We start from the raw sequence: 27,302 nt of genomic DNA on the forward strand, positions 1-27,302 counted from the left end.
AGAGGACTCGAGTATTTTAGAGGGAAACCAAACCTTGCATAATCATCTCCGTACATCACAATCGCATTAACACTTATTGTCCATTCTTATTCATACTAGTAACCTTAACTCTAGTGTCTTCCTATTTGATAAATTAACTCGTTTTATTTGCTAGTTCTAGTTTTTAGCTAGTCATAGTTGTTACCAAATCTTTTCAAACCCCTAAATATCCTTCAATTAGGTAATTTAGACTTGATAGACTTTAATTAATCCTATTTTCCCTATGGATCGACCCTTGACTTGCCCTTACTATTTTCTTAGTAATTGCTTGTTAGGATTTATAAATATTGTTTGGAAAGTGATTTTTGGTTTCTTAACAACACTCTAAAAACCTCTTATCAGTTAGCTGGCGGGGGTGCGTAGTGGGAGATAGGTGGTGGTTATATTGGAAGAACAAGTTGAGGGGGGAGAAAAAAGAAAAGAAAATGTATTGTATAAATACAGATGATATACAATAGATACGGACATCAAATAACATGAGGGCTTATTTAAATATCAAACCCACATTATTTTTTACTAATATTTTTATACATTCAAAAGTCAACTAACTAACTTTAGAAGTCTTTTGAACTTGTATACGAAATCAAATCCCGTCTACACCATTCGTCCTCGTGGCTAGGGGTGACAATGATGCAGGTCAAGCTCGAGTTTGAGTTTGACTAAACTCGACTCGAACTCGAAAACTCATACCCAAACTCGACTCGACTCGAAAACTTACGAGTTTCAAATTTTCAAGCTCGAACTTGAACTCGGAACCTAAACTCGAGCTCGAGCTCGAACTCGTTTCAAGCTCGAACTCAAACTTGGTTAAAGACCGAATTCGAACTTTGTTCTAGCTCGAATTCAGTTCCAACTTCTAGTTACTTATATGCATTCTTTGAAGATTTTGTATAAACAAGAAATACTAAATCTCATCCTTTGATATAGTCCTATGTTTTATAGGAGAAATTCTTCACTTTGCCTTTTGGTCATTTTATATATTTTTTTCCATATTTCTTTTAAAAGAAAAGTACAAGTATTTTTATAAAAAAAGAGAAGTTAAAATTTCTTAAAAAAATAAAAAACATATATATAATTTTTTCGAGTATCTCACGAGCTTCTCGAGTCAAGTATTGAGTTGCTATACTCGACTCGTTAACCTGTCGAGTTGAGTTCAAGTTCGAGTCGAGCTCACTCGAGTCGAGCTTTGACCGAATTTTGACCGAATCGAGTTCGAGCAGCTAACGTGTTGTCTCAACTCATTGCCAGCCTACTCGTGGCGCTCATTTGCGGACTGAAGTAGGGACATGGGGTACAGCGGTACCCGAAATCAAAGCGTGAACTGTTTTTCTCACTGACACTGACACTCACCCTCCTCGGCTCCGCCTCTGCCCACATCCGCCCACCGTACACCGCCGATCATGCTCCTCTGCCTCTACTGCCAGTAGTCCAGTCCCAGTAAGTTTCTGTTTTATTTTCTTTTTTCAATTTTGTTCTTCATGCTTTTATATATGTTAGTTAGACTCTTACACTTTTTGAATGTTTATATGTAAATTGTTGTTATTAATTATTAGTTAGTTACTAATTGAAATTGAAATCAAATATAGTATTTAGGGATCCAGCAATTGAGGTCTAGATTAAATTGTTCAAGCATGTGTATGACTTTATGCTTTATTTGATTGCCACATTATATATTCATTTGATTGTATGTCAGTGATTAATTGGGATTGAAATAGTTGGCATTCCAAACAGCTAAACATGGTATACAAGATGATCCCTAATTTTCTAAAATTGTTAATTCCCACCCTACAATACTCTAAAAATCTTCCTTAATACGTTACGAGATTTTTTGAATACCCTTAACCTCTTCATAATCCTACAACCTTACCGGACTTAATTTTCAATTTTTTTTAGTTCAATTTAGTTCAACTCGAAGCCAAAGAAGTGGACATTACTAGAGTTCTTATATTTCGGGTTTAATTTTTCACACTTTTTTGAATAGTAAAAAACGCAAAGCAGCAGAAAATGGCAGCCAATGTTACTGTCGACGACGAAGAAGATGATTGCATAGTCATTGAATGCAGAGACCCTAATCTCATCGAACAGCCACCAGATACCGTAGCTCCACCTGAAATCTTTATTTCAACGGCTGAGATTTCGTCCTGGGACTTGCCTTCTATCCTCACCTATCAAATTGTTAAAATCAAGATCAATCGTACTAGGCAAGTCAATCATTCTTTCTCTAACTTATCACTTGTTTAGAAAATTCAACTTGGGTTACGCTTTGATTTTGGTTGAATTTCGTTGATTTTACAGGTTGATTGAGCAGTCTTCTTATTTCCAGAGCCTACTTGGTGGAAGTTTTAGGTAATTGATTAATGTTTTAATCTTATTTTGGATTCTTATTTTGGACTAATTTACTCATATGTAGATGATTTGGTAGTGTTTTTCGTCGCCTTACAACATGCTTGTAGTTTAGGAGGTAGGGTTATGAACAAGAAGATGGGGGGAATGATTATGTTTGTTAATTTTGTTTTTTCTTGAGTTTAAGTGAGGATTTTATCTTATGAAATCTTGCTTTTCGAGGAGTTTTAAGTAATTTTTGATGGGGTTGATTAACAATTGACTGTTGGCTGTTTTACTTGGATGGTGTGACCAGTTGTATATATTGGCCGTTTATGTTGACTGTTTGATTATTGGGGGTTTATGAAGGTGTTTGGTAATGTCAGCGATTGGCATTGGTTGTTTAATGCAAAATGAATATAAAATCCAACAAAGGAAGCTAGTAAATTTTATTTCCTCCATTTTTTTTTTACTTGTATCGTTTGTGTTTGCACAAGGACGAGAGAGATAGAGAGAGATAAAGAAACCCATGTGCTAGGAGAGAAAAAGAGAGAATTCATTGCCAAAAATAGAAATGAGGCAAGTAACACGGAATTGCCAAGAGTGGGAAACAATGCAAGTAAAAAAAATAAAAATGGAGGCAGTAGTTTTTTTTATTTTAAAATCTACAGCTTAAAAGATGGCTCTTAGCTGCTTAAAAAAGCCATTTTCCCAAACACCTATTTTAGCTGTTTAATCACTTGAAAAGCCATAAGCCACTCAAAAGCTAATTACAAAACAGCCCCCAAAATCTCCTTTGTTAGCTGGAATAGATGTCAAGCAATGTTGGCTAATGTTTTGCATGCCTATAGCCAAAGTATCTATCTCCTTTATTATATTTTTTCAGAGTTTTATCTCCTAAATTAACTATGAAACAAGAACTTACGTCTGTTTTAGAATTTATAGAGAATTAGTTCACAATGCAATAATGGGAATTGGGAAATATATTGTAAACAATCAAATATAGACATTTAAATCTTGGTATGGCTTGAAAATGTGTAGATTATATTTCTGTGTCTAATCTTTCATGAATCTCTTATTCTGCTTCCAATCTATTATTGTTTCATCTCTTTTCATTTTGTTCATGTGGTGATTTTGTTTTTTATAGTGAATCATCATCGTTGTGTGTTTCCATCCACTGGAGGCTTGAGACATTTCTACATATATTGAGGTTCATACATGGATGCCACGTGGAAGTTACAATATGTAGTTTTCTTCCTCTCTGTCATGTAAGGTCTTCCCCCTCTCCCTCCTCTAAAAGGGGTTATTCATTGCTAATAAATACTATGTACACATATACCTAGGCATACCTAACGGATACTACAATTTACAAGTCAAACTGTTGCATAACATTCAATTTCTCACATGTAAGTGTTCTCTGCCTTTTGCTGGCAAATATAGTACATATTAATTAACTAATTAGTATACCTTTTACATGATTAATACTATTTTGAGAAGACTCATCTGCTAGTACTCCTGTCATCCTGTGCCTTGGTATAGAATCTAATTTCTCATCCACTAGATATAGTTTGCCAAATATAGCAAAGCTTCAACTCAACTTGTTAACATAGAACTATAGAAGACCTCTTTACCCAGCTTACACGCAGATAGCAGGGTCTGTAACTTCTAGCAATAACCCAGTTCATATCTGGGCAACATGTTTGATTAAAATAAGAAACATATAAGTTTATTTTGTATTTTATATTCCAGATGATATTAGTGTTTAGTTGTTAGTTGTAAATATAAATGTGGAAATAGATGTGGATTTAAGAGTAGAAACTAGGCTCTTTGCTTGTGCATAACTTATCAGCTATTTAGTATTCATCTTTCTTTAGAATTTGATAACAGAAGTGGTGTCAAGTAATGGGCCAATGGCACTAGTTGATGGACATTATAGAGCTGCCAAGCAATAACGATTACAAGTAATAGCTTCAAATATTATACTCAGTAGAAGTTGCCAATCTCACATCTCCAATGAATATTTGCTGCCTTCCTCGCGATTTGCAGGCTGCACTGTACTTTGGATTGGAAGGGCTTGTCTTTAAGTGTAGAACTTGGTTCTCTGATATTATAATGATGGAAAGGCTTTCTTCTCAACTAGAGCTGGATGAAATGATTCATTTTTGGGAATTTGGCTTGGAGCACGGTAGGACTTCCACGGTCCCACTTGAAATTTCATAGTTGAAAAGCTTTTCTTTGATGTTCATCTTTTGGCATTGAGTTTGTTCTTAAGAGAATCTTTTTATGTTGCAGCAATTGATTGGATCTCAGGACTATGTATAAGCTATGTTGCCAGGAACTTTGTATGCATGACCTTAACCTTTCTCTGTTTAGTATTTCTCACTTACTATCCCTTCTTACTTATCAGGATGTGTTGTCAGATTGTCAACCTACCCTTTTCTCAGCCACTAGTGCTTCACTTCTAAGCTTGTTTTTTTATTGATAAGTACTCTGTCCGTCTCTAATTGATTGTTGCGTTCACCCTTTTGCGGACTCCAAGAAACATGTTTGACCAAAAATATCTTTTATTACACATGTAAAAATTATCAAAAGTTTACATTTTAAAAGTATACGTTATGACGAGTCTAACAAGAACCTACTTGATATATTCTTTTCTACGTATCAAAATGGACCAGTATAATAGAGACGTGTGGACCAATAGAGAGATATATTAGAACAATACTAAGCAGGGTATCACCTGTATGTATAAAAGGGAAGCAAATGACTGAATTGCCCTCAATATTCCATTGGTTTCTTTGTTCCAAGTGCACCTTGTATTGCCAACGGAACCATCTTCCACACTTTAGAAAGCCAACCTTTTTTCATCCTTTCTTTCCAATCTACAAAAAGTATCTTTGATAGAACAAGGTTGCACCCAACTCATTCCAAACAAGGCTAATGATAAGGGCCATAGGGAAAGAGCCCGAGGATAGTAGTGTCATAGAGGACTAACAAACTCTTCCCCCTTAAGATACAATTATGATGGAGTTTTTTTTTTCTTTTTCTTAATTTTTAAGAATAGCCATCCAAACAGAGTAAGAAGCGTTAAGAGGAGCTTCAGTTTCCAGAGATCAATAACAGGGAAAGTAAGAGAATGATTTCATTTGAGGAGATCAGAAAAAGCTGAACAAAAAGAAATTCAGTGTCATTATATTTTATGGTAATTAAGTTAAATTTGTTACAGTAGTCAGTAGTTTCTGCTTAAAAATGTTTCAGAGTATTATGCTTGATATGGTCTCCATAATTATCATGGAGTGTTATGTATTTTTAATGTTTATATAGCACCCTTCTTTTTGTCTTGTGTCAATTGTTTTATATTAATTGTCATATTCTCATCTACATTACTTTAGTGAAGGTAACTCATATGGTGCGTTCTTTATTTTAGATGTGGGCTTTGTCTAGTGTCACATTTGTTGACCTTCCATATCAGCTCCTTGTTTCTTGTGTAAAGCACCCTGATCTGACAGTAGAAAGGTTAGTTATACATGTCATTGAACCCATTTTTTTTGTTTGTATCTAGATATATATTCTTAAAGTTGTTTTTTTCTTTGTATCATTGGCAGTGAAAGGCATCTCTGTGAAGCATTACTAGCTTGGTTTTGCGCAAACATGGAACCACTGGAACAAACAGGAAGTGCTGAAGATGGTGGGAGTGACAAATCCAAGCACATTGCCACACATGCTTGGACTAGCATTTTTGAGGAGGTAATTGTGTAGGCTAATTACTAGTATTCTTTTTTGCCTTTTCTTTGATCTTGTTTTTCTTTTGTTCTTTTCTTTTGTTTCCGTCTTTTTTTCGGGTGCGTGTTTCTGGACTCTTTGGCTTTAGAAGTGCTTCAAAAAATTGGAAACTCTGGCCAAGGCTTACCATTGGAAGATAGTGCTCTAGATTCGTGCATCCTGAACAGGCATTGCTTGTAAATGATGGAAAACTGTATATTGCAAGAAATTAGTAGTTAACGATGATCATTGAAAGTACAGCATGCTCTTTAACTAGTTTTTTTTTTTCTTTTTTTGAAGCAGAGGATAGTATTTTTTTCACGCGTCATGCTATATGCTTTAATTGATGAAAGTTTGTGAGCTTTAGTGGTTGTTTGGTTGAATGTAGGAAGTTATAATTGAAGTAGGAGGGGGGATGCATGGCTTCTTATATATTATGTGCAGATAGGCATGGTTACTGTCTAAGTCGAGATACAGGGTTGACACTGATAAGCATGAAGTATATGTTCATCTTATAGAATGTACATATTCATGCTTTAGGATCTCTTTCACGGTCTCAGTGTCAAGTACTTCAGGGAGAAGTTTCTGTAAGGACTCGTGCTAATGTTGCCTGAGGATCATAGTAGATGCCCAAGTGGTTCTCGGTAGCCTCGGTGTGGCCTGTTGTCTATCTCTTGATGTGTGATTGAATCCAGTTTTCTATTTAAAAGAACAATAATTATCACACGTTCTGAACTAACATGTGATACTTCGTCCAGTTATATATTAGTTCTCTGATCCCTTTTTTTTTGTGGAATATGTTTGACCATCAGTTTTCAAGGACTTGTGAAAATAATGCATTGCTCTATAATGTAAGATCATCTTCTTAACTTTGACGCGATAATTATTTAGGGGGCGCTGGGTTGCAATGAGGTAAAGGGAATGGAATCAAGGAAGGGAGAGAAGAGGAAAGGAAAAGAAAACCCTTAGATTTAGAGTGGTGTTTGGTTAAGACAATGTCAATTCTCTTGCTACCTCCTCTTATCTCTTCCACCCTAGCACCACCACTCCTCCTCCTCTGTTACTATTCCCCAAGCACACCTCTCCCTACCCAGTAACACCACCTCGTCGGCTGCTCTTCCCCTTCCCGCGACGGTTCTCCCTCCCGGCGCGTCACGTTGTCCCCCTCCCCTCCCTGCACCGTCGAGTTCTCCCCCTCCCCTGCGCGTCGCGGTCTCTCTCCCTCCCCTACGCCGTCGCGGTCTCTCCCTCCCTTCCCCTGCGTCGTCGCGGTCTCTCCCTCCCTCCCCCTACGTCATCGCGGTCTCTCCCTCCCTCCCCCTGCGCCGTCGCGGTCTCCCCTCCCTCCCCTACAGCACCGCGTTCTCTCCTCCCCTCCCTGTGTCGTTTAGGTTTTGATGGTTGGGGTGTTTCTGGCGGCTGGCGGTTGGGTGGTCAGGTGGTTGGTGGTGAGTAGGTGGGGGACGGGTTGCGGTGGTAGGGGTGCGCAGGTGGTGGTGGTTGGGAGGTCAGGTGTGGTTGGATGGTTGGGTCAATGGGTGGTTGGGTGGTCAAAGAGAAGGTCAATAATAAGTCAAAGAAAGGGTAAGTGAAACCCTTGGGGGGTAGGGGAATGAAAGTAGAGGACTTTGGGGGTAAGGAGAGGGTAAAGGGTTTCATTGATTTAAGCAAACAAACAACAAGTAAGAGAATCAAGTCTCTTGATTCCCTTACCCTTTCCACAATACCCCCAACCAAACGCCCCCTTAAGGTAATCTTTAAATTCTATACTAATGCTTGGTAATAATCGATATAGTTGAAAATTTCTAAAATAGTCAAATGTAGCCTATCACTTTTATATGGAGGGATCATTACAAAAAGCAGTGTATCGGAATTGAATGTACGACAAGACATGTGGACGTCTAATATCTACCAAATAAATAGGGAATCCATGAGACAAATGCATCATAAATGCATTGTTAATTCTGGATACATATGTATTCTTAATATTAATTTTCGATATAGTTCTAGTGAAGTAAATGAAATACATATTCAATTACCAGACAAATCAATAATTTCCCAGAATTTTTGAATCAATCGATTTATGGAGGAGAAATGGAAAAGAGGTCCATAATATATACTGCTTTTATTTTTAAAGATGATTTTCCTATGTATACAGTATATACAGTTACACATCTTCTTTGCTGCGTCACACACTCATTTAGACAAATTTACAATGCCATAAAAGATGGTTTTTTTAGAACCTTTTCTTTGTTCTCTCTAGAGCCTTCTTATTTGTAATCTTCCACAGCTGTTATCAGAAGAAGATAGGAGCTAGGACTGGTTCTTCTCATTATGTGAAATATCGAATAGCCTTCATATGCTTCAGCCAACTGATTTGAATCTCATTTCTTTCGTGTAGCAGATACACATCAACCTTTTACCACTCTGGTTCATTATGGGTATGTGATGTATTCTTGGTAGTTTAAGCTGCCTATAGTTGGAAGTATCCAGACTCTTTTTGCTTGTCACAGTTCATATACGTTAACAACATAACCAATGCTCTCCAACCTTCAGGGAAATCTAGGTGTCGCTATTTTTCAGTAATGGCACAGTCAGGCGTTGCTGGAATAAATTACTGGTTGAAGAGACTGTCCAAGCATTCAAATTATGTTGTTGAGGCCACTGACTGGAGTTATATGAGAATTAGATTGACAGATTATTCAAAGGTAAATTGCTGTAACTGGTCTTTTTATTCTGGGTTTTGCAAGATGCTTATGATTGTGGAATTTCGCCACCTATTTCTTCCCTTCCACTTGCTTTGCATTCTTAATCATCAGCATCTTCTTCATTTTCCTTTGTCTTTTCCCTCTCTCCTATATTTTTATATTTTCTCGATAGGTATTCAGATTTTCAGAACTGTCGTTTAGATTTTGATATAGATATCTGTTTTCTCCTTAGTGGTTTAGATCTTTACAATTGTGGTTCAGATCACTGGTTGTAACCATATATAAAATAATTCTAAGTTGCCAAATTATTGGGAGTTGTTTTTTGGCTTCTGACAAGCCTCCCTCTGTGTAATCTAAATCTATGTGTATTTTATTTCTTCACTGTGGATAGAGTAGCTATTAGAAATTAACTTTCAGAAGTTTGACTCTGGAATCTTCACTATGGATTTAGTAATATGGCAAGAGTATGAGTATTGATCGTAGATAGCAAATAAAGTTGAATTTTTGAACTAGGCTTTCAATTATGTTAGAAATTTGTACAAAACTGTTTCTTGTTCAATTTATTAGCTGTTGCATGTGAATAGTGTGAATCTTATTATACTTAAAGCATGAAGGACCAAAATTTTGTATCCTTTTAATGGCAGCTTATTATTATTTGACTTCGATTCTTTCTTTATGTAGAAGCTTGACCTTTCTGGATGCTCTCAAATGACCTCCTCAGTTTTACTACTTTCCTTGCTTCATGAAACATCTTCTGTGGGTCCCTTATTGTTGGAGGGTATTGGACGGAGATCCATTGATCTTGAATGTCCAAAGTGGCTTTCGGTTTTGCCTACTCTTTCTTTCAAAAGAATGGTGGAAGTTGATATATCCAAGTGTCCTCTGCTGCATCTTGGTGCTGCAATGGAATGCTTTCGGAAGTCATTTCCATTTTTGAGGACGGTAAAAATGGCTTACTTTTTGGATTTTGAAACAAAAAGGTTGCACCAGCTAATAGAGAACAACTCTTCAGTCTATGAAGTTGACTTGACTGTTGATGTTAGTCCACTTATACCTTCAAATATATCTGTTTTGTATTCTGGATGTCTAAGTAGGCCTGGACTAAAAAAATATTTCGATATGTCATCATGCTGTGGAAGAGGACCAACTGTATCAAATATTACAAAACTTACATTGGAAGGGCGAAGTGATTTCTCAGGTGAGGGCAACATATTTGGTACCATGCAATTTGTATTTTGCCAAATGCAGCACTTGAAAGTTGCCCCTTTGTTAATTGCAGTCATTTCATTTCAACTTTGTCAATTGCAGCCTGAAATAAATCTAAAAGTTTTAAGTTGCAGCCCAAAGCCATTTGGCCTGAAAATGACGTCACATGTTTGACTAAATTAGAATTTTAAGGCCAAATTAACATGTTTGACTAACTTGGCCATTTTAAGTTGCCGTCCAAAGTAATTTTCAAAATCTCAAAGATATCCTTATTTTTTTCCACATGTGAGATGTGACAGTCATTTTCAAATGGCTTTGGGCTTCAACTTAAAATTTTTCTGTTTATTTAAGGCTGCAATTGACAAAATTGAAATGAAACGACTGACAATTAACAAAGTGGTCACTTTAGGGTTGCATTTAGCAAAAAAAAATCCTTTTGTAATCCTTGAAGTTAGAAAAAGAGGGTTGGGAAACTAGGGGGGATAGGAAGGGAGGTGCGACCAGGAGCAGATTGCGAACAGTGATGCAGAAAAGAGATAGAGAGGGGCATATGGAGTCAGCATATGCACTAGACAACTGTTAATTTAGGATATCTTGTTTGCATATTTGTTTCTATTATAAACTAGTCATAGTATCAGTTTCAGAATTTGATGCGCGATCAAAGTCCGGTATTTAACAAATACTCGTCATATTAGCGTGGAATAAATGGCAAAATAGACTGAACTATGAGCTATCAAACAAGAATAGATTGAATCGAGGAAATGTACAAGTAAATACTGAACTATGATGTCTATGAACCATGCAAACAAAAATAGACTGACTGATGTATATGTTGGAGTTTCAGGGAAAGAATGATAACTTTCCTAAGTGAATCTACTCATCCAACATCATTAGGAAGTTCTTTTTCATTCATATTAGTGATTTAGATCCTTGAAGTTCCAATTGTGGCGTCACTAAATCTATTTTTATTATAATTTGGTACAATTTTTACTTCGGTCTATATTTATTTGACAGTCCAGAGTTCAGTCTCTTTTTGTTAGTTTTCCTTTTATTATTAGCATCACTCAACCGAACATATGCAAGCTTATTGTCTTGACTCACAAATATTGCTGAGCTTCATTTTCTGTAGAGATTTTGTCATCCATTTGTTAAATTGATGGCTTTTAATTCTTGTAAACATTCTTTATGAGATTATTATAGTTTAAAATAGTGCCTTATTTTTCTACATATTCGCACCAGATCTGGAGCTCAATGATATTGCAGAATTTTGCGTCTACTTGTGTTATTTGAACATTAGAGGTTGCTTATCAGTGACAGATAACGGCATTGCAAATCTTATACTGAGATGCAGCAAGTTACATTCAATTATAGCTACTGATACCTCATTTGGAAGAAATTCAGCTTCGTCTCTTTGCTCCAAAGTTCTGGATAGTGGACAACCTCAAATGGGCTTAGATAAGGAACATATTGAGCTATCAGATATTAATCTACAAGTCCTGCATATAGGTGGTTGTAAAGGTGAGTAGAACTCTTTCTCAAATGCATTTACATGGACTAACATCATGATGGAACTTCTGTAGCATTTTTGAACCAGGGATCCCTCTAGATCTTGGCCCGCAATTGACCCCCATTCCATTCTGAAGCACTTCACTTTTACTTGAGGTTTATGTCTAGTTTGGATCATTTTAAACAATTTCTTAATTTGTACATTGTCTCTTAAAGAATTTACTTCCTCCGTTTGGTAATAGTTGCAACTCCATATGGCATAAGATTACAGGAGGGATGAGAGATGACATAAAGAGACTTATGTGCCACCCACACCACCTTGCTTCTTGCCTACCTGACCCCACCTCACCGTACTCTCACATTCTTTCTCTTCCTCCTTATAGTGAACTCAGCCACAACTATGACCCCTGTGGAAAAAGGATTACGTTAAGGTTTTATCGTGTGTTAAAAAAATAAGCCCAGAAGAATATGACACTAACATTGAAGGTTTAACTTCCCTTACATTAAGTAGGCTTGTGCACAAGCTTAGCTGTATGTAACTTAGTGCTATCAAACTCGAGCTCAAGCTCGAACCTAGCTCAAGCTTGGTTTGATCAATTACGAGTTCAAGCTCAAGGGTTTGGCACGATAAATAATGTTAAGTGTGAGATAGTAATTTTATTGTTGCTTTTTGGATTGTGTCACGATTAGAGTGTTTTGACACTCTGATGTGCAGCGCACTCTTATTCTTTTAACGATAAGGGCGCAAGCCTAGTGCAAAACGGGGCTTGTGTGCACGTAGCAAGCGAAGGGTTTTATTACTCCAAAGGAGCACTTTTGTCTATTGGCAACATGTGTGCGCGTCTGGAGTCGCTTCGGCCTTGGGTGCATTGAGCAAGAGCTTGGCGGTCATAACTCATACGTAGGGCCGAGATGATGAAAACAAGAATTTGGTGGTTTAGAAGTTTTAACACGAGTATTACATAGCTTTACTGGTGTAAAATTTCGATTTCATTAATCATTACCCTACAAAAGGCTTAGATGAAACTCATGAAAGATAACGGCTCACTACTTCCTAATGAACACTGAAACAATGCACATATAATAATGCATCTAAACTAGCACCAGGTTACGACCAAGGGTCAAATCTCAAATGTCAATGCACATGAAGTACCTAAAAGCATACCTAGTAGCCTAGTAAAAGGTAGAAAGTAAACTTAGGAAGGATAAAGCTTAAAATAAAAAGAAGGGAAAATTTATTACCAGGAAAGAAAGAGTGGAATTTTAATAATATGGTATTCTTGGACCATGGTAAGCCGCTCTAGGACTTAGCTTGTCTCTGTAATTGTATGAGATGGTTAATCTTTTGGGTGAAGGATATAAAACAATCTCGTTAAAATTTGAAAGATATGTATAGTTTGTTCTTGGAGTTCATGAGCCGATGAGTCAAATTAAACTGATATTGTGTTCGGCTTCTTTAGAACTCAAATATTACTCGAACTCAATTCATTACAAAATAGAACAATTTGAGCCGAACTTTTAGTCTGAGTCTGAATTTGTTTACACAGTATTTTGTTTGTGGCCACCCACCACTCCTAATAGTAAGATATGTTGGAGTCTTAATGCTCCCCTCTCAAAGTATGAAATAGATATGCTGTCAAAAACTAACTGCTTCCTCAATCATTTTGCACTTGAACATGGTAATAATTTTTCGTGGAAGGCTTAATAAGCACATATTTGGCTATGAGCAATAAAACGTTTTGACTTTGTGGTGGTTGTGTAAGAATTTAAGAAACATAAAAAAAGTAGGAACTGATGTCGGAGGCTAATAATTGTAATTTATTTCTACTTTGAAGTTACTTTGGCTCTCTTTGGCTTCCTTTGTTGTCTCCTTGGTGCAATCTTGAAAATGCTCACATGTGATAATTTTCTCATGTATCTTTTGTGATCTATGCTCCTTTACATACAGCGGCAAGGTTGTTGCTTTAATTCACTTGGCAGTTGCAACTTGCAAGGCTTTTGGGTTTGTGGGGCCAGGGGAGGTTCTGCAACTAGTTTCTTTCTGCTTTGTTCTCCACCTGACCACCCCCCTCCCTTTCCTTAGATGACATGTATTCTGGGGTGATCGTTATATTCGTGGTCACTGGATTAGTTCAACTGAAAATTCTTCTGTATAAACACTAAACAGAGGGAAGGTAATGATAAATTTTGTTGAGTGAGATCCTCTGTTGTTTGGAAGGTTCGTATCAAGGTGCTTTAGTACCAATTAGGGTTGTAAATCTTGGATTAGTCGCGATAGTATTATCGGTTGTCGAACACTTTCACAGCCTGATTTCGTGGCAGTGAGCTCGAAAAGCTTCGCAAAGCAGCCATGTTGAGGTGATATGACCGAGATTTCATTCCTTTGTTTGGATATTAACCAGCTCTAGATTGTGGTTAGCGAAATAGATCGATGGACATCTGATTTACAGGGCACAGTAAGGGCCATTAAGAATTAAGATGTACAATAGCCATAATAACTGATGTTGCTCTAGTCAATCGTTACACATCAGATGCTTTTTACATAATTCAATTTCGGGCTACACTGATGGCTTGTCATCTTTTACGGGCGGTTATAAGGGTTGATGACACAGTCCTTTCACAAAGCTTTTACATCCTTCAGTGCATGTTTCGAAAAAATTCTGATTAGTTTGTACTTTCATAAATTCTTAACTTGAATCTTTAAAGCCGTCGTTTTGCAATAATATATGCTTTTGGTTGGGTGCTATGTGATAATGTTTGTTTTTGGTAGCAAACTAGGTAATCATAGAGCTTCTGGTAGTAATTATCTTACGTTCCAAAATTTCGCAATGATTCATTGTAGGTGTTAGTGAAACAAGCCTTACCGAAATTTTGTCTCGGGGACGAATGCTCAAGAATCTTTGCTTGAGGAATACATTCCTTGTTGACCATGCACTGTACAGATTTCCTGGATCCTCGTTGGAGATTCTTGATGTTTCTAACACAATGGTTAGTCTGCAATTTTTGAAGCAGATATCGATTTCCGTGATAGGAGTTCTTATTTATCTTCCATTCAAAATCCTATTGCTTTATATGCTTTAGCTTTTTCCGTGCTGGAACTAATGTCAACCTAAGATTAGTAATTCAGCACGACCTATAACTAGGTGGAAACTAGTATCAATACTCTTATTTATCATTTCCTGGTTATAATCACTCTTTTGTTTTTTTTTGAAGAAATGTCAACGAAATCTCTTAGAAGAATAACGTAAACTTGTAATCTGAATCCTATTATTAAAAAAGTCCTATAATTCTTGCTTCTCATTGTAAGACAGGTAGCAAACTTCATACTTGATTCTAATAAAATGGAAGATATAGAGAGATGAGCATATTGTCATCAATAACTTTCGTTTATTTTTGGATCATATGTGACGTCATGCAATAATCATAAAGTTACTTCTACCTGGAACATAGTGCTCCTCCTAAATACTACACAAGGGTGCAGTAACTGACTTTTTTTGTTTTCATTCCCTTACAACAACAAATATGTTATCTTTGATGCTATGGCTAGTTGTAATATATTTTGATTGTGCTCTTGTAGGTTTCAAGAGATGCTTTGTCGCATATGCTTATAAAAAATCCGGACCTGAGATATCTGGAAGCAAAGGGATGCAAACAGTTATGTACAAACAATATCAAGCATGAAGAGGATTCGTTGTATATGAATCCTTGTGATAAGCTGTTTCATGTGTCGGGACTAGAATGCAAGTTAGAAGAGCTTGCAATTGGATGGGGATTTTCTTTTTTCTCTCTCCATTCTATAGGACCTGTCATGACGTCTTTAAAAACAATAAATGTCGGCCTAGGTGGATCATTAGGTCCAGAAGGGCTGACTCTGCTGTGCACTCTATGTCCATTGTTGGAATCTATCACCATTCTGTTTCAGGTATGTGGTATCATCTACAGCTGATTTATCAGATGCGTATTGCTTTTAATTCACTATGCCAAGCGAACAGTTAGATTCTACTGCGATTCAACTTTTGAGAATTCTATGGTTTATACATTAGCTGGTTATGTTCTTTCCTCTCCTTGATTTCTTTTAGGATTGTTAGTAGGTTACGTGGAGGATATCTCTCTGGTCATTATGACAATGGAGTATAAATAGCTAAGGGGGTTGTAAGAACGTGATCTCAGTCTTCATCACTCTTCTCCAATATGGACTAGTATCTTATGGCTGAAGACTGCATCAATCTTGTCTCCAAGGTCCCTTCTGAGAGATTGTTGGAAGTGCTTTTCTTACTGTAGTGTTTTGTATAAACCCAAAACGCAATAGATTTTTGTTTCTGCCGATCTAGTTAATGAAATGGTGGGAAGGTAGAAAAGTACTCAGCAACATGTTCACAGCATGTTCACTTTACCTGATCTTTGATAAACTGAACTTAGTTTTACTGATTCTCTATTGTTTTCTCTTGTCTAGTTTGTTAGTTTTTCCTGAACTGAACTTGTTTTTACTGAATTGAAATAATTTATACTAAATATTATTCTTTTAAGGTGAACTTACGCTGAAAAAAAATCTTTCTAGGTTTGCTTTGTGTCTTCGTAACAAATGGTCCATTTATTGATGGGCGAACGACGGGGATTGAACCCGCGCGTGGTGGTATTGATTTCAGATAGGCTTATGAAAATGTTGATTTAGGTTTTTGTATAGTGAGCATTTTTTTTGTGTTGATGGAAAAGAATTTGAAGTGAACTCTCTTTGCCTGTTTTAGTGGATAGTAATATAAAGAATTAAGGCTGCAATTGAGTTGAGAAGGCTTGCCAGGTCTTTTGGCTTAAAGCTTGACTTAAGGCAATCCAAGCCTTGACTTGAACTGAAACAAGCCTATGCTCAGTATATCTTTGCTCACATAGGCTCAGTTTGGTACTTGTTCATTTTCCAAAATTGATTTTATAACTTATTTTATTTTTTCTAAACTTATCTGAACGTGTGTTATCTTTACTCATTAGAACTTATTGAAACTTATTTATAAGGTGTTAGAATATATTGGGAACTAGTCTAAACGTATTGACACTTGTTAGAATATTTTAGAACAATCCAAACTTACTTTTTTTAGAATAAGTCAAATTAAATTGAATAGAAAAAAACCGTAATATAATTTTATTACTTCAAAAAAGATCTTTAAGTTCTATAAAGAATTGAAACTAATAAAAAAAAAAAATGAAGCCTAAGCTAGGATGATTTCAGATTTTAGCTTTTACTAAATAAGCCAAGCTTGAGCTTGGCTCAATTCCCGAAGTGTAGCGGATGACAGCCTGAGCCCAAGATGGAGCCTTGTAAGCTGGGTTCATGTCACCTCTACAATGAGAGACAGTTTGCCTTATTTGAGGTGGAGGTGGGCTAATTCTTGTATCCTTTCCTATCCTCTTTCATGAGCATCCTCCTTCTATGCTTTGGGGAGTCCAAAGTGCTTGTTAAAGCGACAATATTAGTTTGCAACTAAGTCACAAGGTAAACTTATTACCAATAATATGCTTTAGATGACGAGGCGTGGTTGGACATTTCAATGGGATGTGTATGTGCCTTGCTTGAGAAGTTCACTTGTTGTAAGCTAGGAGCTTGAGGAAGATTTTATTTGATGTGTTTCTTAAATTTCCAATATGTCTTATCCCATGAGGAAAATTTTATTTTTTTGCGTTTGCCATCATGGTAATGATTGTGGAGTTTTGGGAGGGGCATCTGCAGTACCACCAACTGGGGATCGAAAGTTGTGAAAAAGTGCACTTCATCACCGTAACTCATTGTTATTTTAAGTTTGTTTAGAATAAATGTGCAGTATACTCTGGAACACCTTATCTTGGTCTATATTGAACGAAATCAAGGGCAATATACTTAATTTGCTCTCACAGTTGGTTATTATAAGCCCCCCTCATACAAGATTTTTGCCGTGTTCTTTTTTCTTTCTGGATGGTGGTTACTCCACTGAAGGCATGAAAGTAAGTTACTTTTTGTAAACCCAGATTTCTCAGAAAAGAGAACTGGATGAATGTTCTAGATTATTTCAGTTAGAGTCATCATTTAGACGACTCAATGGTCACAACGCCTAGAGAAGCTTCTTACTTTCTTCATTTTGGGAGGTAGGAGGTTTGGTGATTATCCTTCAACCTTAGCCGCTAATTGTAGATTTTGTTCCTTTAGATAGGTAAGAAAGTGTTATATTAACCTTAAATTTGACAATGAATAAGAACCTGATAATGGTTCAGTGGATTATTGTTCTATCTATTTAACGAGAAAGCTTAAAATTTGCCTAATACAAAATCCAATGTTCCAAAAGGTGTGGAATTTTTTTTGTTGGGGCTTGAGAAAGTGTTTTGATGTAAGTATTACATTATGAATTGGAAAAAGGTGAAGGTTGTAAAGATTCAATATTCCTGTAACTACTTTTAATCAAAGTCATTGTGAGTCTGTTTTCTTACAGGTAATATCTGATGCTGTCATCACGAATCTGTTGGGAACGTTGAGAAACTTGCGGGCTTTGTCTGTCTGCTATTGTATTGGAGATATATCTCCAATGAGTTTAAAGTACAGTGTTCCAAATATAAGAAAATTGAAACTGGAAAGGGTGACACCTTGGATGACCAATGATGACTTGGCTTTGTTGACACAGAATTGTGCAAATGTAACCGAATTTTCATTGGTAGGCTGCATGCATCTTGGTGTAGGTCAGTATGCATCTTAGAGAAAAAACATAGAGAGCACTTTCTTTTATATCATTACATGCTTTTTTTTTGGGGAGGGGAGGGGTGGGGGGGGGGGGGGAGGGGGTGCTTTGCTGTTTTCTGCATATATACATTATATCTTTGAAGGAGCCAACCAACTTATTCCTTTTGCTGTTTTCTGCATATGATACATTATACCTCTTTGAAGGAGCCAACTAACTTGCTCTTCTCTGTTTTCTCCCATTTACTTGTGGCATGGCATTAATCCTTTTTCACATAGCTACGGAAGACATTCTTTTATGAGCTTGAACTGAATGCTTTCTCTTGTAGATTCACAACAGATCATCTCATCTGGTTGGCCAGGCTTGATTTCGCTTCATCTAGAGGTATAGATATGGAAGTTTTATCTTTCTATCTTTTTCTTTGAATTCACTTCATATCTATCTGAATCTGATAACCGCCATTTAATCAAAGGTCATGAGGGAAGCACCTCTGAGGTTGCAAAGGTGACTTCTCTTCTTCTCCATGTACCATCATAGTCAGTATTGAAGAGACTTGTTAGCTGAGATGCATTACTGGAATTTGTAAAGCATCGGCCCAACTAGAAAGGTATTGTTGCCTTGTAGGTATAGAAATGTAATGGGAGTTGATTGATGGAGAAGACTGTTGTAGTTAGTTAAGGAGGGAGAAATCAAAGGAATCTTAATGTATATAAATAGAGGAATGGGGAGAGAAGCAAGAATCGGTGAATTATGTTGTTCTTTTTAGCTTAGTTTGGGGGAGTTCAAGCCTCTGAAAAGCTTGATAATTGAATCAGATATCTCTGATCAATTATACCATCTTCTTCTTTCTTCATTCTTTTTCTCAGATTCCACTACATAACGGTATACCTCCTTTCTGCAATATATGCAATATAGGAATGTGGCACGTGAACCAAGGAGGAGGAGACAAAGAAAGTGCATATTGTTTTTGTTGCCCATGTGATTAAGAATATAGTAGTGCACAAGGGTAGATGGTGGGGTAAGTGAGGGCACAAAAAAGGGTCTGTTGCAAACAAAGAAATGTTGATAGTATTATGAAGCATCATAAAAAGGAATATGTTGCTTGTATTGCGAAATGGAGGCAGTAAATGTCTATATGATATGTATGGGAAGAATTGGAGATCTAGGTTTGCCTGCACTACAGTTCTGGCAGGCAAAGCTCCTAAATTCATGTCCAAGGTCTCTATGCCTATGAATAAGTGGTGGAAATGGAGAGAGTAACTTAGTTGGATAGAGAATGCCCCTACACCCCTGTAATTAGGGGTTTGAGCCTTGTATCCGCTATCCCTCACGTGGACATTTCCACTGCATGCCTGAGATAACCTGGTGGTGTTAGTTTGAGTATTTTTTTTTTCTTTTTGTGATGGCTCATGGATTCAGCTTGGTACTCGCTTGACCATAGGAAAGGCATATGCAGTATGTGGACAAAGAACAGAAACATTGTTAAATATTTCTTTATTATAAGAGTTATGAATACTATTGCGGAAAATTTACAGAATAGCACTCTAAGGGGGATTTCATTCCAATTATCCCTAAGTCAACACATTAAAACAAAATTCCCCTACTGTCAGTATTTGTGCTGTTTGGTCTTCTCATCAATACCCCATTGATTTCAGAAATTCCACGTCAATGACGAAGTTGTTGAAAGCAATAATAATCAATTTCTCCTCAATTAATGCTATTTAACGTAACTCACTCAACAAAAATGAGGGCATTTGTTTAGTAAAGGCTTTTTATTGGATCTTTTGGAGCAAAATAATGTACTCCCTCCTTTTTAAATTATACGGCATGTAACACTTTTACACATATTAAGAATTTAGTTAGTTTTAGTTAGATTTACATAGGTAATAAGAATTGACACTGAATATTGTATTGATAATACAACATAACCTATAATTTTGTATTGATAGTATGCAGTTGTATTTAGTTTTACATTGGTGTTGTAGAATGCCTTATATTGATAGTATGCAGTTGTATTTAGTTTTAAATTGGTGTTGTAGGGCTCAGCTCACTAGTCACTTCATAATGTCACAATCTGACATTTAGTTGCTATTCAATTCAGGACTGTGGAACACTGACAGCAAATGGGACTGGCTTTCTTTTTGACTGCAAGGCCATGGAACACCTCCTGCTCCGCCATAATGTAACATTCCATCATTCATTCATCTATCACTAAAAACAACAGTATGCTAATGCCTTTAAAGAGGTTTCTGCTAGGGTGGAGTAAGAATGTTGTGTTGTGTAAGCGGCATTAGCCTGCAATAACAAAAAAGAGAACTTTTTGTTGAACCCGTGAATCATGATCCAAAATGTCATGATTGTCTGCTACTTCAGGTGTAGTTTAATAAGCTATGTTGTAAAATTGTTCATTATAATCAGGAACGCATACATATCATGGTAATCCTAATTCTTAAACTACACATTTCTTTGCTATCTTGGTGGTTGTATTAAAATTTTATGCTTTTTTTTTCCAGTGTGGAAGTTGGTTTTACACGTGTTTTCCCCATAGGTCGGGCTTTCAGAATTATTACATAACTGTAGACTGCATTTTTATGATATGCCTCTGCTGTTTTATGCTCTTGGTAGTCTGTGCAATCCTGGCCTACTATTACACAATGGTTATGGTCTGAGGAAATGTTGGTAACCCTCCCCCCCCCCCCCCAGGTCATTCACTTTCTCTTTTCTGCCATGATCTGTTTCTTTGATCTGCTGAAATCATTTTAACTATGAATTGCTGATTGCAGGGCCCTGGAATCCAGAAAAACTTTATACTTGATGCCGCTTCGAGAGTAATTTCTTTAATTTATCTGTGTCACCTTAGAGCCCCCCCACCCCCTTTTTCTTTCAAACTTTTCCCTTGTGAAAAATGAAAAATACGTCTTTCAGCGAATTACATGTTACACTAGGAGTTTTAAGTAATGATTAATCTTAATTGTAACAGCTGCCAATGCTTCGAAGCATATCATTAGATTGGTGTGATGCAAGTGAAGACGACTTTGACCTTCCAAATGTGAGTGGCAAACTTAATTGCTTTATGTTTTAAAAATGTTGTGCTTTCCAAAAAAAAGAAACTAATGTGAAACGTAATAAGTTTTGGTGCATGTATAGTGTACATGAATACGATTGCCTACCTATTTTGTTAAACTAGTTCACTAATGTACCACTGTACACAGACTATGAACCGGTTGGCACATTTCAAGGTGTTATCTGCAGGGGAATAATTAAATTAGTTGATACTAGTTATGCTGCAGTAAACTGATACAGAGGAGAGGGATATTTTAGGTATAGCTTCATGAGTTAAAATATTATTAGCTACGATATAAACTTTATAGAGGAATTGAGAGAAGGGAAGGCATGGAAAATATTTAAGAGTTTTAGTAGTTTCTTAGGAGAGATTCAAGCCTCTCAAATTTATTTCTTATAATTTTCCACTTTTCAATTCAAATTCCATCTTCAGTCCTTTGGTCATTTTCATCAGATTGTTCCAGCCATGTCAGTTCATTATACGCCTATTATCAAGTAATATTTTGTGGAGAGCATCAGTGGCTACTAATAGTAATATAATTTTGTATGGAAAGTCCCTTAATGTACATGGTAATGCTTGTCCGTCCCTGCAGGGGATGATCGAATTGTTTAGACTAGTTATTCTAAATTATCAAGGAATGTCTTGGTTTAAACTGAAATGGACAGTAAAAGAAATGAGATTATATGTAATTTTGTAAGGAAAGTTTCACATTACAATCAACTAAGTCGGTAATTCTTGTCCATTCTTTATTTTTCTTCTCTTCATAAATTTACTTTACCATTCATTACTACTTTAGAGGTAGAATTGAGTGGTAATGAAACTTCACACTTCATGAATTTAAACACATGTTACTATCCACCAACATTTTTCAAAGTTTTTTATGGACTAGAGCCAAATTTTTTTATATTCTGAATATCATTCTGTTACGATATTATGCAACTTTGGTTGTGGCTACAACTCTTGCTGTAATACGCCCACAACAACCAAACCTTTTCGAACCTTTGTGTTCAGTTCTCACTCAAATCTGATAGGGTCTAGTTTTTGGTTGCGTATTCGCAATCTTTATATAAGGATTCAGATTTCTTACAGTGGTTTTGTATCAAGGATCCATTGCTTATACCAATTTACGTAAACCAGCAAAAGTAGCCCATGCTTTTATATGCTATCCAATAAAAATTACAGCTTTTGGTTTTGATGTTCAACAGGACTCTATTGTGAAATCAGCTTTTCCCCTTCCTCTAGATTAACTTACTCGAGTTGGGACTCCATGTGCTGATTCTTTCTGTTTGCTGCAGTTTGCTGACAAATACTCATTGAGCAATGTGAAAATCTCAAGGTGCAAGCTCCGGAAGTGCATATTAGACTTTCAGAATGTGGAGGTTCAGAAGAGGCCAGTGCACAAGGAGACCCTAGTACTTGTGTGGAACAGTACCAGCCTCCAGAGGACAGTTGTGAAAGAGAGAATTACATAGTTATACTTGTTTGTATATCCAGAAGAAGAATCTGCACTGGAATATGAATTTTCCAGTCGTCGTGGTAGATGAGATGAATAAGAAGGAACGCTTCGTGTTCAAGATACGATGATGAGCATGGGCTTGTATTACAGGATCGCTATCATCCTTGCTCCAAATTAATACAGCTGTTTATGATTCTTCACTGAGCTATTATTTTGAGCTTTTTTTTTTTTTTTTTTGGTGTTTGCACCCGGTTCACCCTTCGGGCTACATCCGGATCGAGGCCAAGTTCGGGGTGGTTAGGTTCCATTCCTCTCCCAAGGGTGTTGCGGGGATTCGAACACGAGTCCGTCCTACCAAAGCCAGTCCCCATCACCACTGGGTCAACACTTACTTGGTATTATTTTGAGCTTTGACCGTTCCATGACATTTACTTTTGGAAGTTTCAACTGAGAGACACATGAGTTAAGGACTAAGGAGATATCATTATGCAACTACAATATCGTCAAGGGTCATAAAGGTACATTACACGTACTAGTAATTTGAATATACTTTATACTAAAAGTTCATCAAATATGTACGAAAAGTATACGTTTATTCGGACTCAACGCATATGGTGAGACAACATACTCAAAACTCTTTTAGTTGTGGCCTTTGCCGATTCTTTCTCTCGTCACCGTTCCCCTCCTTTATCAAGTATCCAAGTTGGAGTATTGCTTGTTCTGTAGACCATGCCATTGTCCTCTACCCAGAAGTTGGTCGACTTGGAAATTCGTCACTTCTGCTCAACTCGACTTAAAACTCGTTGAACACAAAATTCTAGAGCTTGACTTAAGCTAGAAAAACAGGAATTCTGGTTGAATTCAAGCTTGAAAAACTCATCTTGAGCTCGAAAATTAGAAGATATAGCTCCACTCCAATTAAGTTAAGAATTGATTCAAATTTGTAAAAAACTGTACTGAATTTTATTGTAATATTTTGGACCTTTGAAGTAGCGTTATTCTATTTTATGGAAACACTAGCATTTTTTGGACGCTATCCATGTTTTTATAGTAACTTTTTTTCTTTTTGCAATTAGTTATTCATTAGAGTTAGGGCCTGTTCTCTTCGGCATAAAACAGCTGAATTGAACTGAACTTATTGGAGCTGAACTGAAATGAAATGAATTGAATTGAATTGAATTGAATTGAATTGAATTAAATTAAATTAAATTAAATTAAATTGAATGTAATTGAATGTAATAAAAATATAAATAATATTTTAAACAATAATAATATGAAAATTAAATAATAAATATAATGATAAGTAATAATAATGAATAATAATAATAATAATAATAGTATTTTGGATATTTTTAAATGATAGTTATAAATAAATAATATTAATCATCATAAATTATTAATAATAATAATTAATGATAATAATGATAATTAATAATACTTATTTTATATTATTTGTATTAATATATTAATACTTGATGATGATATATAATAACAATAATATCTAAGAAGTAAATTAATATTACTATTTTAATAATTAGATTTAATAATATAAAAATATTTAGTAATAAAGATAATGATTGGGTTGGACCGCGAAAATTACTTCATAAACCGTCTTGACGCGATTTGATTGGTTTATGGGCTAAAAAAAGTGGGTTTATTTGTGCTTTGACCTAAACCATGTTCCTCCTAATAATAATAGTAATAATAATGAGTAAAGCTATAATAAACAACAATAATATATAGAAACAACAATAATAATAATAATACTTAATAGTAATGATATATATTTATATAATAATAATACTAATAATAATAATAATAATAATAATAATAATAAGAGTAATTATTAAAATAAATTATACCAACATAATAATAATATTTAACGAAATGGTTATAAAAGAATGGAGCTCAATTAAAATGAATTGAACTGAACTGAAAATAAACTAGGGAGAACAGGCCCTTACAAAATATTTGATTCGAACATACTTTTATAATTAATTTTAATTTTAAACATGTTATTCAAGTTTCTATTTTTTTCTTCTGATTGTGTCAATCAAGTTATATTGTCATTTTTTTTTGTAGGAACGTGAAGAGTTTATTTTTTTATATCGAAAAAATTTGCATTAATGAAAACCTAAATTACAACTTAAGGACAAAACACCTAAACAATAAAGTGAAAACAAACACACACTAAACAAAGCTATGCTAGCTCTTATAAACCAAATAAAGCATAACCAACAAGTAAAACTTGAAAGGATATTTTGGTAGGATTGAACTTTATCTCTGATGAAATACCTAGCCTCTTGAAAGCTTTATGGTCCCAGCTGTAAGTAACTTCAAACAAACTAACTAATTACAATATTTTTTTTAAGATATGATGAAATTTTTTGTACAAGTGGGGGAAAATTTGGGGATCTTACTTTGTAAGTAGTAAGAATCGAACTATTGTCACAAGGGTGGAAGCCTGGAAAGTGAACCTCCAACTAACTAGACCAACTTTAATTTTTACGGTTTTTTCACCTGTGTTTTTTCAAAATTCATTAGTACCTTTGTTTTTTTTTTTAAAAAATGTACCAGGTACCCATATTGTTTCAACAAAATGCATGAAATAGCCTTAATGACTAATGACGTCATGATTTTGTTAGTCATCAACTATAATTAAGCCATCTAATCCTAATTAAGCCCTTTAATCCTAACTTTAAAAACCTAACCTTAACCCCTAATCCTTAACCCCCTAACCGCTTACCCTCACCCTGAACCCTAACCCTAACCACCCAACCACCATAGTCCCCCACCCCGTCCTCTACAGCCCCTCCTCCTCTTCCCTCCTTCGCAGGCTGCAACACTCCCCCTCTTCCCTCCATACTAATTGGTGCCAATTTGCAAAGACGGGAAGGCCGTGAAGGGACACGATAAATAATACTATAAAACGTCCTTAATATTATTTTGGAAAAATTGTTTTAAATAAGTCAACCTTTGCGTGGTCTTCCCATTTTAAGTCTATCTTTTGATTATTCCTGAACAAGTTGACTTTGTAGCTTAATTAACTTTGATTAAGCTATATGACTGTTTACCGATTTAGCTGGTCATTAAAAAAAATAATTGCAAGTTTGACTTCCACTAAACTCATTGACCAGCCAAAAACCCAACTAAAACTAAATACCCACCTAAAAACCCACCCAAATTACAAAATCCACCCAAAACTAAATACACACCCAAAACTAAATACCCACCCAAAAAACCACCCACATTACATAACCCACCCAAAACCCCCCACCAAACAACAGTTCTCTCTCTCTCTCCTTTTATTTCATAACTTCATCTTCTCCATTCTCTCTCACCCCACCGCCATTGCCACCTCCTTCACCCCTCTCCTACCCTGACTCAAACTCACCAACATCTACTTCCCCTAAAAAAAAACCAATCTAAATTAAAATTCAGAACTAGCAAAACCAATCAAAAACAAAATTTCCCCAAAACACCAAATAAACATAATCTCATAATTCTCCCTCCCTTCTTCGTTATTCCTACTAAATTGAGTCCACAAATTGCAACATTAATCTCACTACAATCCACTCCAACCCCAACCTCTCTTTCCTCCCCTGTCCTCATCGACTCTGCCACCCACCACGCAGCCGCACTAATACCAACCACCCACCAGTCAACCATTGTCATCCACCAGAACAAGTTGTTTTTGTGGGAAGTTCAGTCAGTGAGGAAGTCGTCGTCGGTGAGGAAATGAGCAGGGAGCCAAAACGCAGCGTTATCAAAGTCCATAGTATCGGCCATTGAAGAAGAAGTAGTATTGTTTCTGTCACTTGAATGTTGTGCGTTAAAGTTTTAGAGAGAGAAAGAGATAGAGAGAGAAAAAAGGGGAGGAGTAATGAGAATGGGGTGAGTTGAGTTGATGCGTGAAGAAGATTTAATTATAAGGGAGGGAGGAAGGAAGCTTTTTAGCTCATGGGGTGCAGGCTAAGGAACCCACCATGGTTGTTCGATGATGATGAGTAGAGAAGAGAGGAAAAGAGCAGTGTAGACTAAAGAGGGAGGAGCGAGAGAGGAGAGGAACAGTGGAATAAAGAAGAAAGAATGAGAAGAGGGGGGGGGAATTAAGTGAAATAAGGAAAAGAGAAAAAAAAAAATAAAGGAAACTTGACACGTCACCCAAAAAACCATCATTTACCTAGAGTTCTAGGTAACATTTTAATCTAACCTAGTTAAAGTTAATGAATCTACAAAGTGAACTTGGTCAGAAATAATTAAAAGGTAGACTTAAAATTGGAAGATCACGCAAAGGTTGACTTATTTAAAACAATTTTTCCTATTATTTTTAAAAAATCAGCTTATCTAACTATGTAAAAATATGGTGTTTTGAAATATAAAAATAACCAATCTTGTTGTTTAAACCTTCTTTTCATAAACTTTATTGAAACTAACATATTTGGGAACTAATTTATATGCTTGTAAATCTGATTTCTTTTAACTTATTTTATGCTTTGTTTACAACAACAAAACTTAAACAATTACATAAACAAGTATTATAAAAA

The 27,302-nt window shown here is 35.9% G+C and overlaps 1 protein-coding gene across 12 annotated transcripts; it reads left to right on the forward strand.

Moving 5' to 3' along the window:
- Positions 1-1,314: 1,314 nt before the first annotated feature.
- LOC104898402 (BTB/POZ domain-containing protein FBL11) lies at positions 1,315-22,950 on the forward strand. Of its 12 annotated transcripts, none has more exons than XR_007276406.2 (20): positions 1,315-1,476; positions 2,021-2,240; positions 2,335-2,385; positions 3,509-3,629; positions 4,408-4,546; positions 4,654-4,703; positions 5,786-5,874; positions 5,964-6,105; positions 8,522-8,561; positions 8,677-8,828; positions 9,510-10,026; positions 11,274-11,552; positions 14,383-14,528; positions 15,118-15,462; positions 17,993-18,236; positions 18,564-18,619; positions 18,708-18,739; positions 20,337-20,417; positions 21,019-21,063; positions 21,216-21,284. XR_007276406.2 is itself a non-coding variant. In XM_010685485.4 (20 exons), the coding sequence occupies exons 2-20, from the start codon at positions 2,044-2,046 to the stop codon at positions 22,769-22,771; spliced, it is 2,940 nt and encodes a 979-aa protein (XP_010683787.2). In that variant the 5' UTR covers positions 1,317-1,476; positions 2,021-2,043; the 3' UTR covers positions 22,772-22,950. The 12 variants fall into 12 exon arrangements, 8 of the variants coding, with proteins under 8 accessions (XP_010683787.2, XP_048504396.1, XP_048504397.1 ...); XM_010685485.4 differs by lacking the exon at positions 18,708-18,739 and adding an exon at positions 22,595-22,950 and having other exon boundaries at positions 1,317-1,476; XM_048648439.2 differs by lacking the exon at positions 18,708-18,739 and adding an exon at positions 22,595-22,950 and having other exon boundaries at positions 1,317-1,476; positions 8,525-8,561.
- The last annotated feature ends 4,352 nt before the right edge of the window (positions 22,951-27,302 follow it).

Source organism: Beta vulgaris, chromosome 7, assembly GCF_026745355.1.
Source record: "Beta vulgaris subsp. vulgaris cultivar EL10 chromosome 7, EL10.2, whole genome shotgun sequence".
Lineage (NCBI taxonomy): Eukaryota > Viridiplantae > Streptophyta > Magnoliopsida > Caryophyllales > Amaranthaceae > Beta > Beta vulgaris.

Excerpts from the sequence above, each read along its gene's own strand:
- LOC104898402 (XM_010685485.4), top strand. The coding sequence starts at position 2,044 with ATGGCAGCCAATGTTACTGTCGACGACGAAGAAGATGATTGCATAGTC. Across the intron at positions 4,547-4,653 it reads GGAATTTGGCTTGGAGCACG|CAATTGATTGGATCTCAGGA; the intron begins GTAGGACTTCCA and ends TTTATGTTGCAG. Across the intron at positions 6,106-8,521 it reads GGACTAGCATTTTTGAGGAG|CAGATACACATCAACCTTTT; the intron begins GTAATTGTGTAG and ends TCTTTCGTGTAG.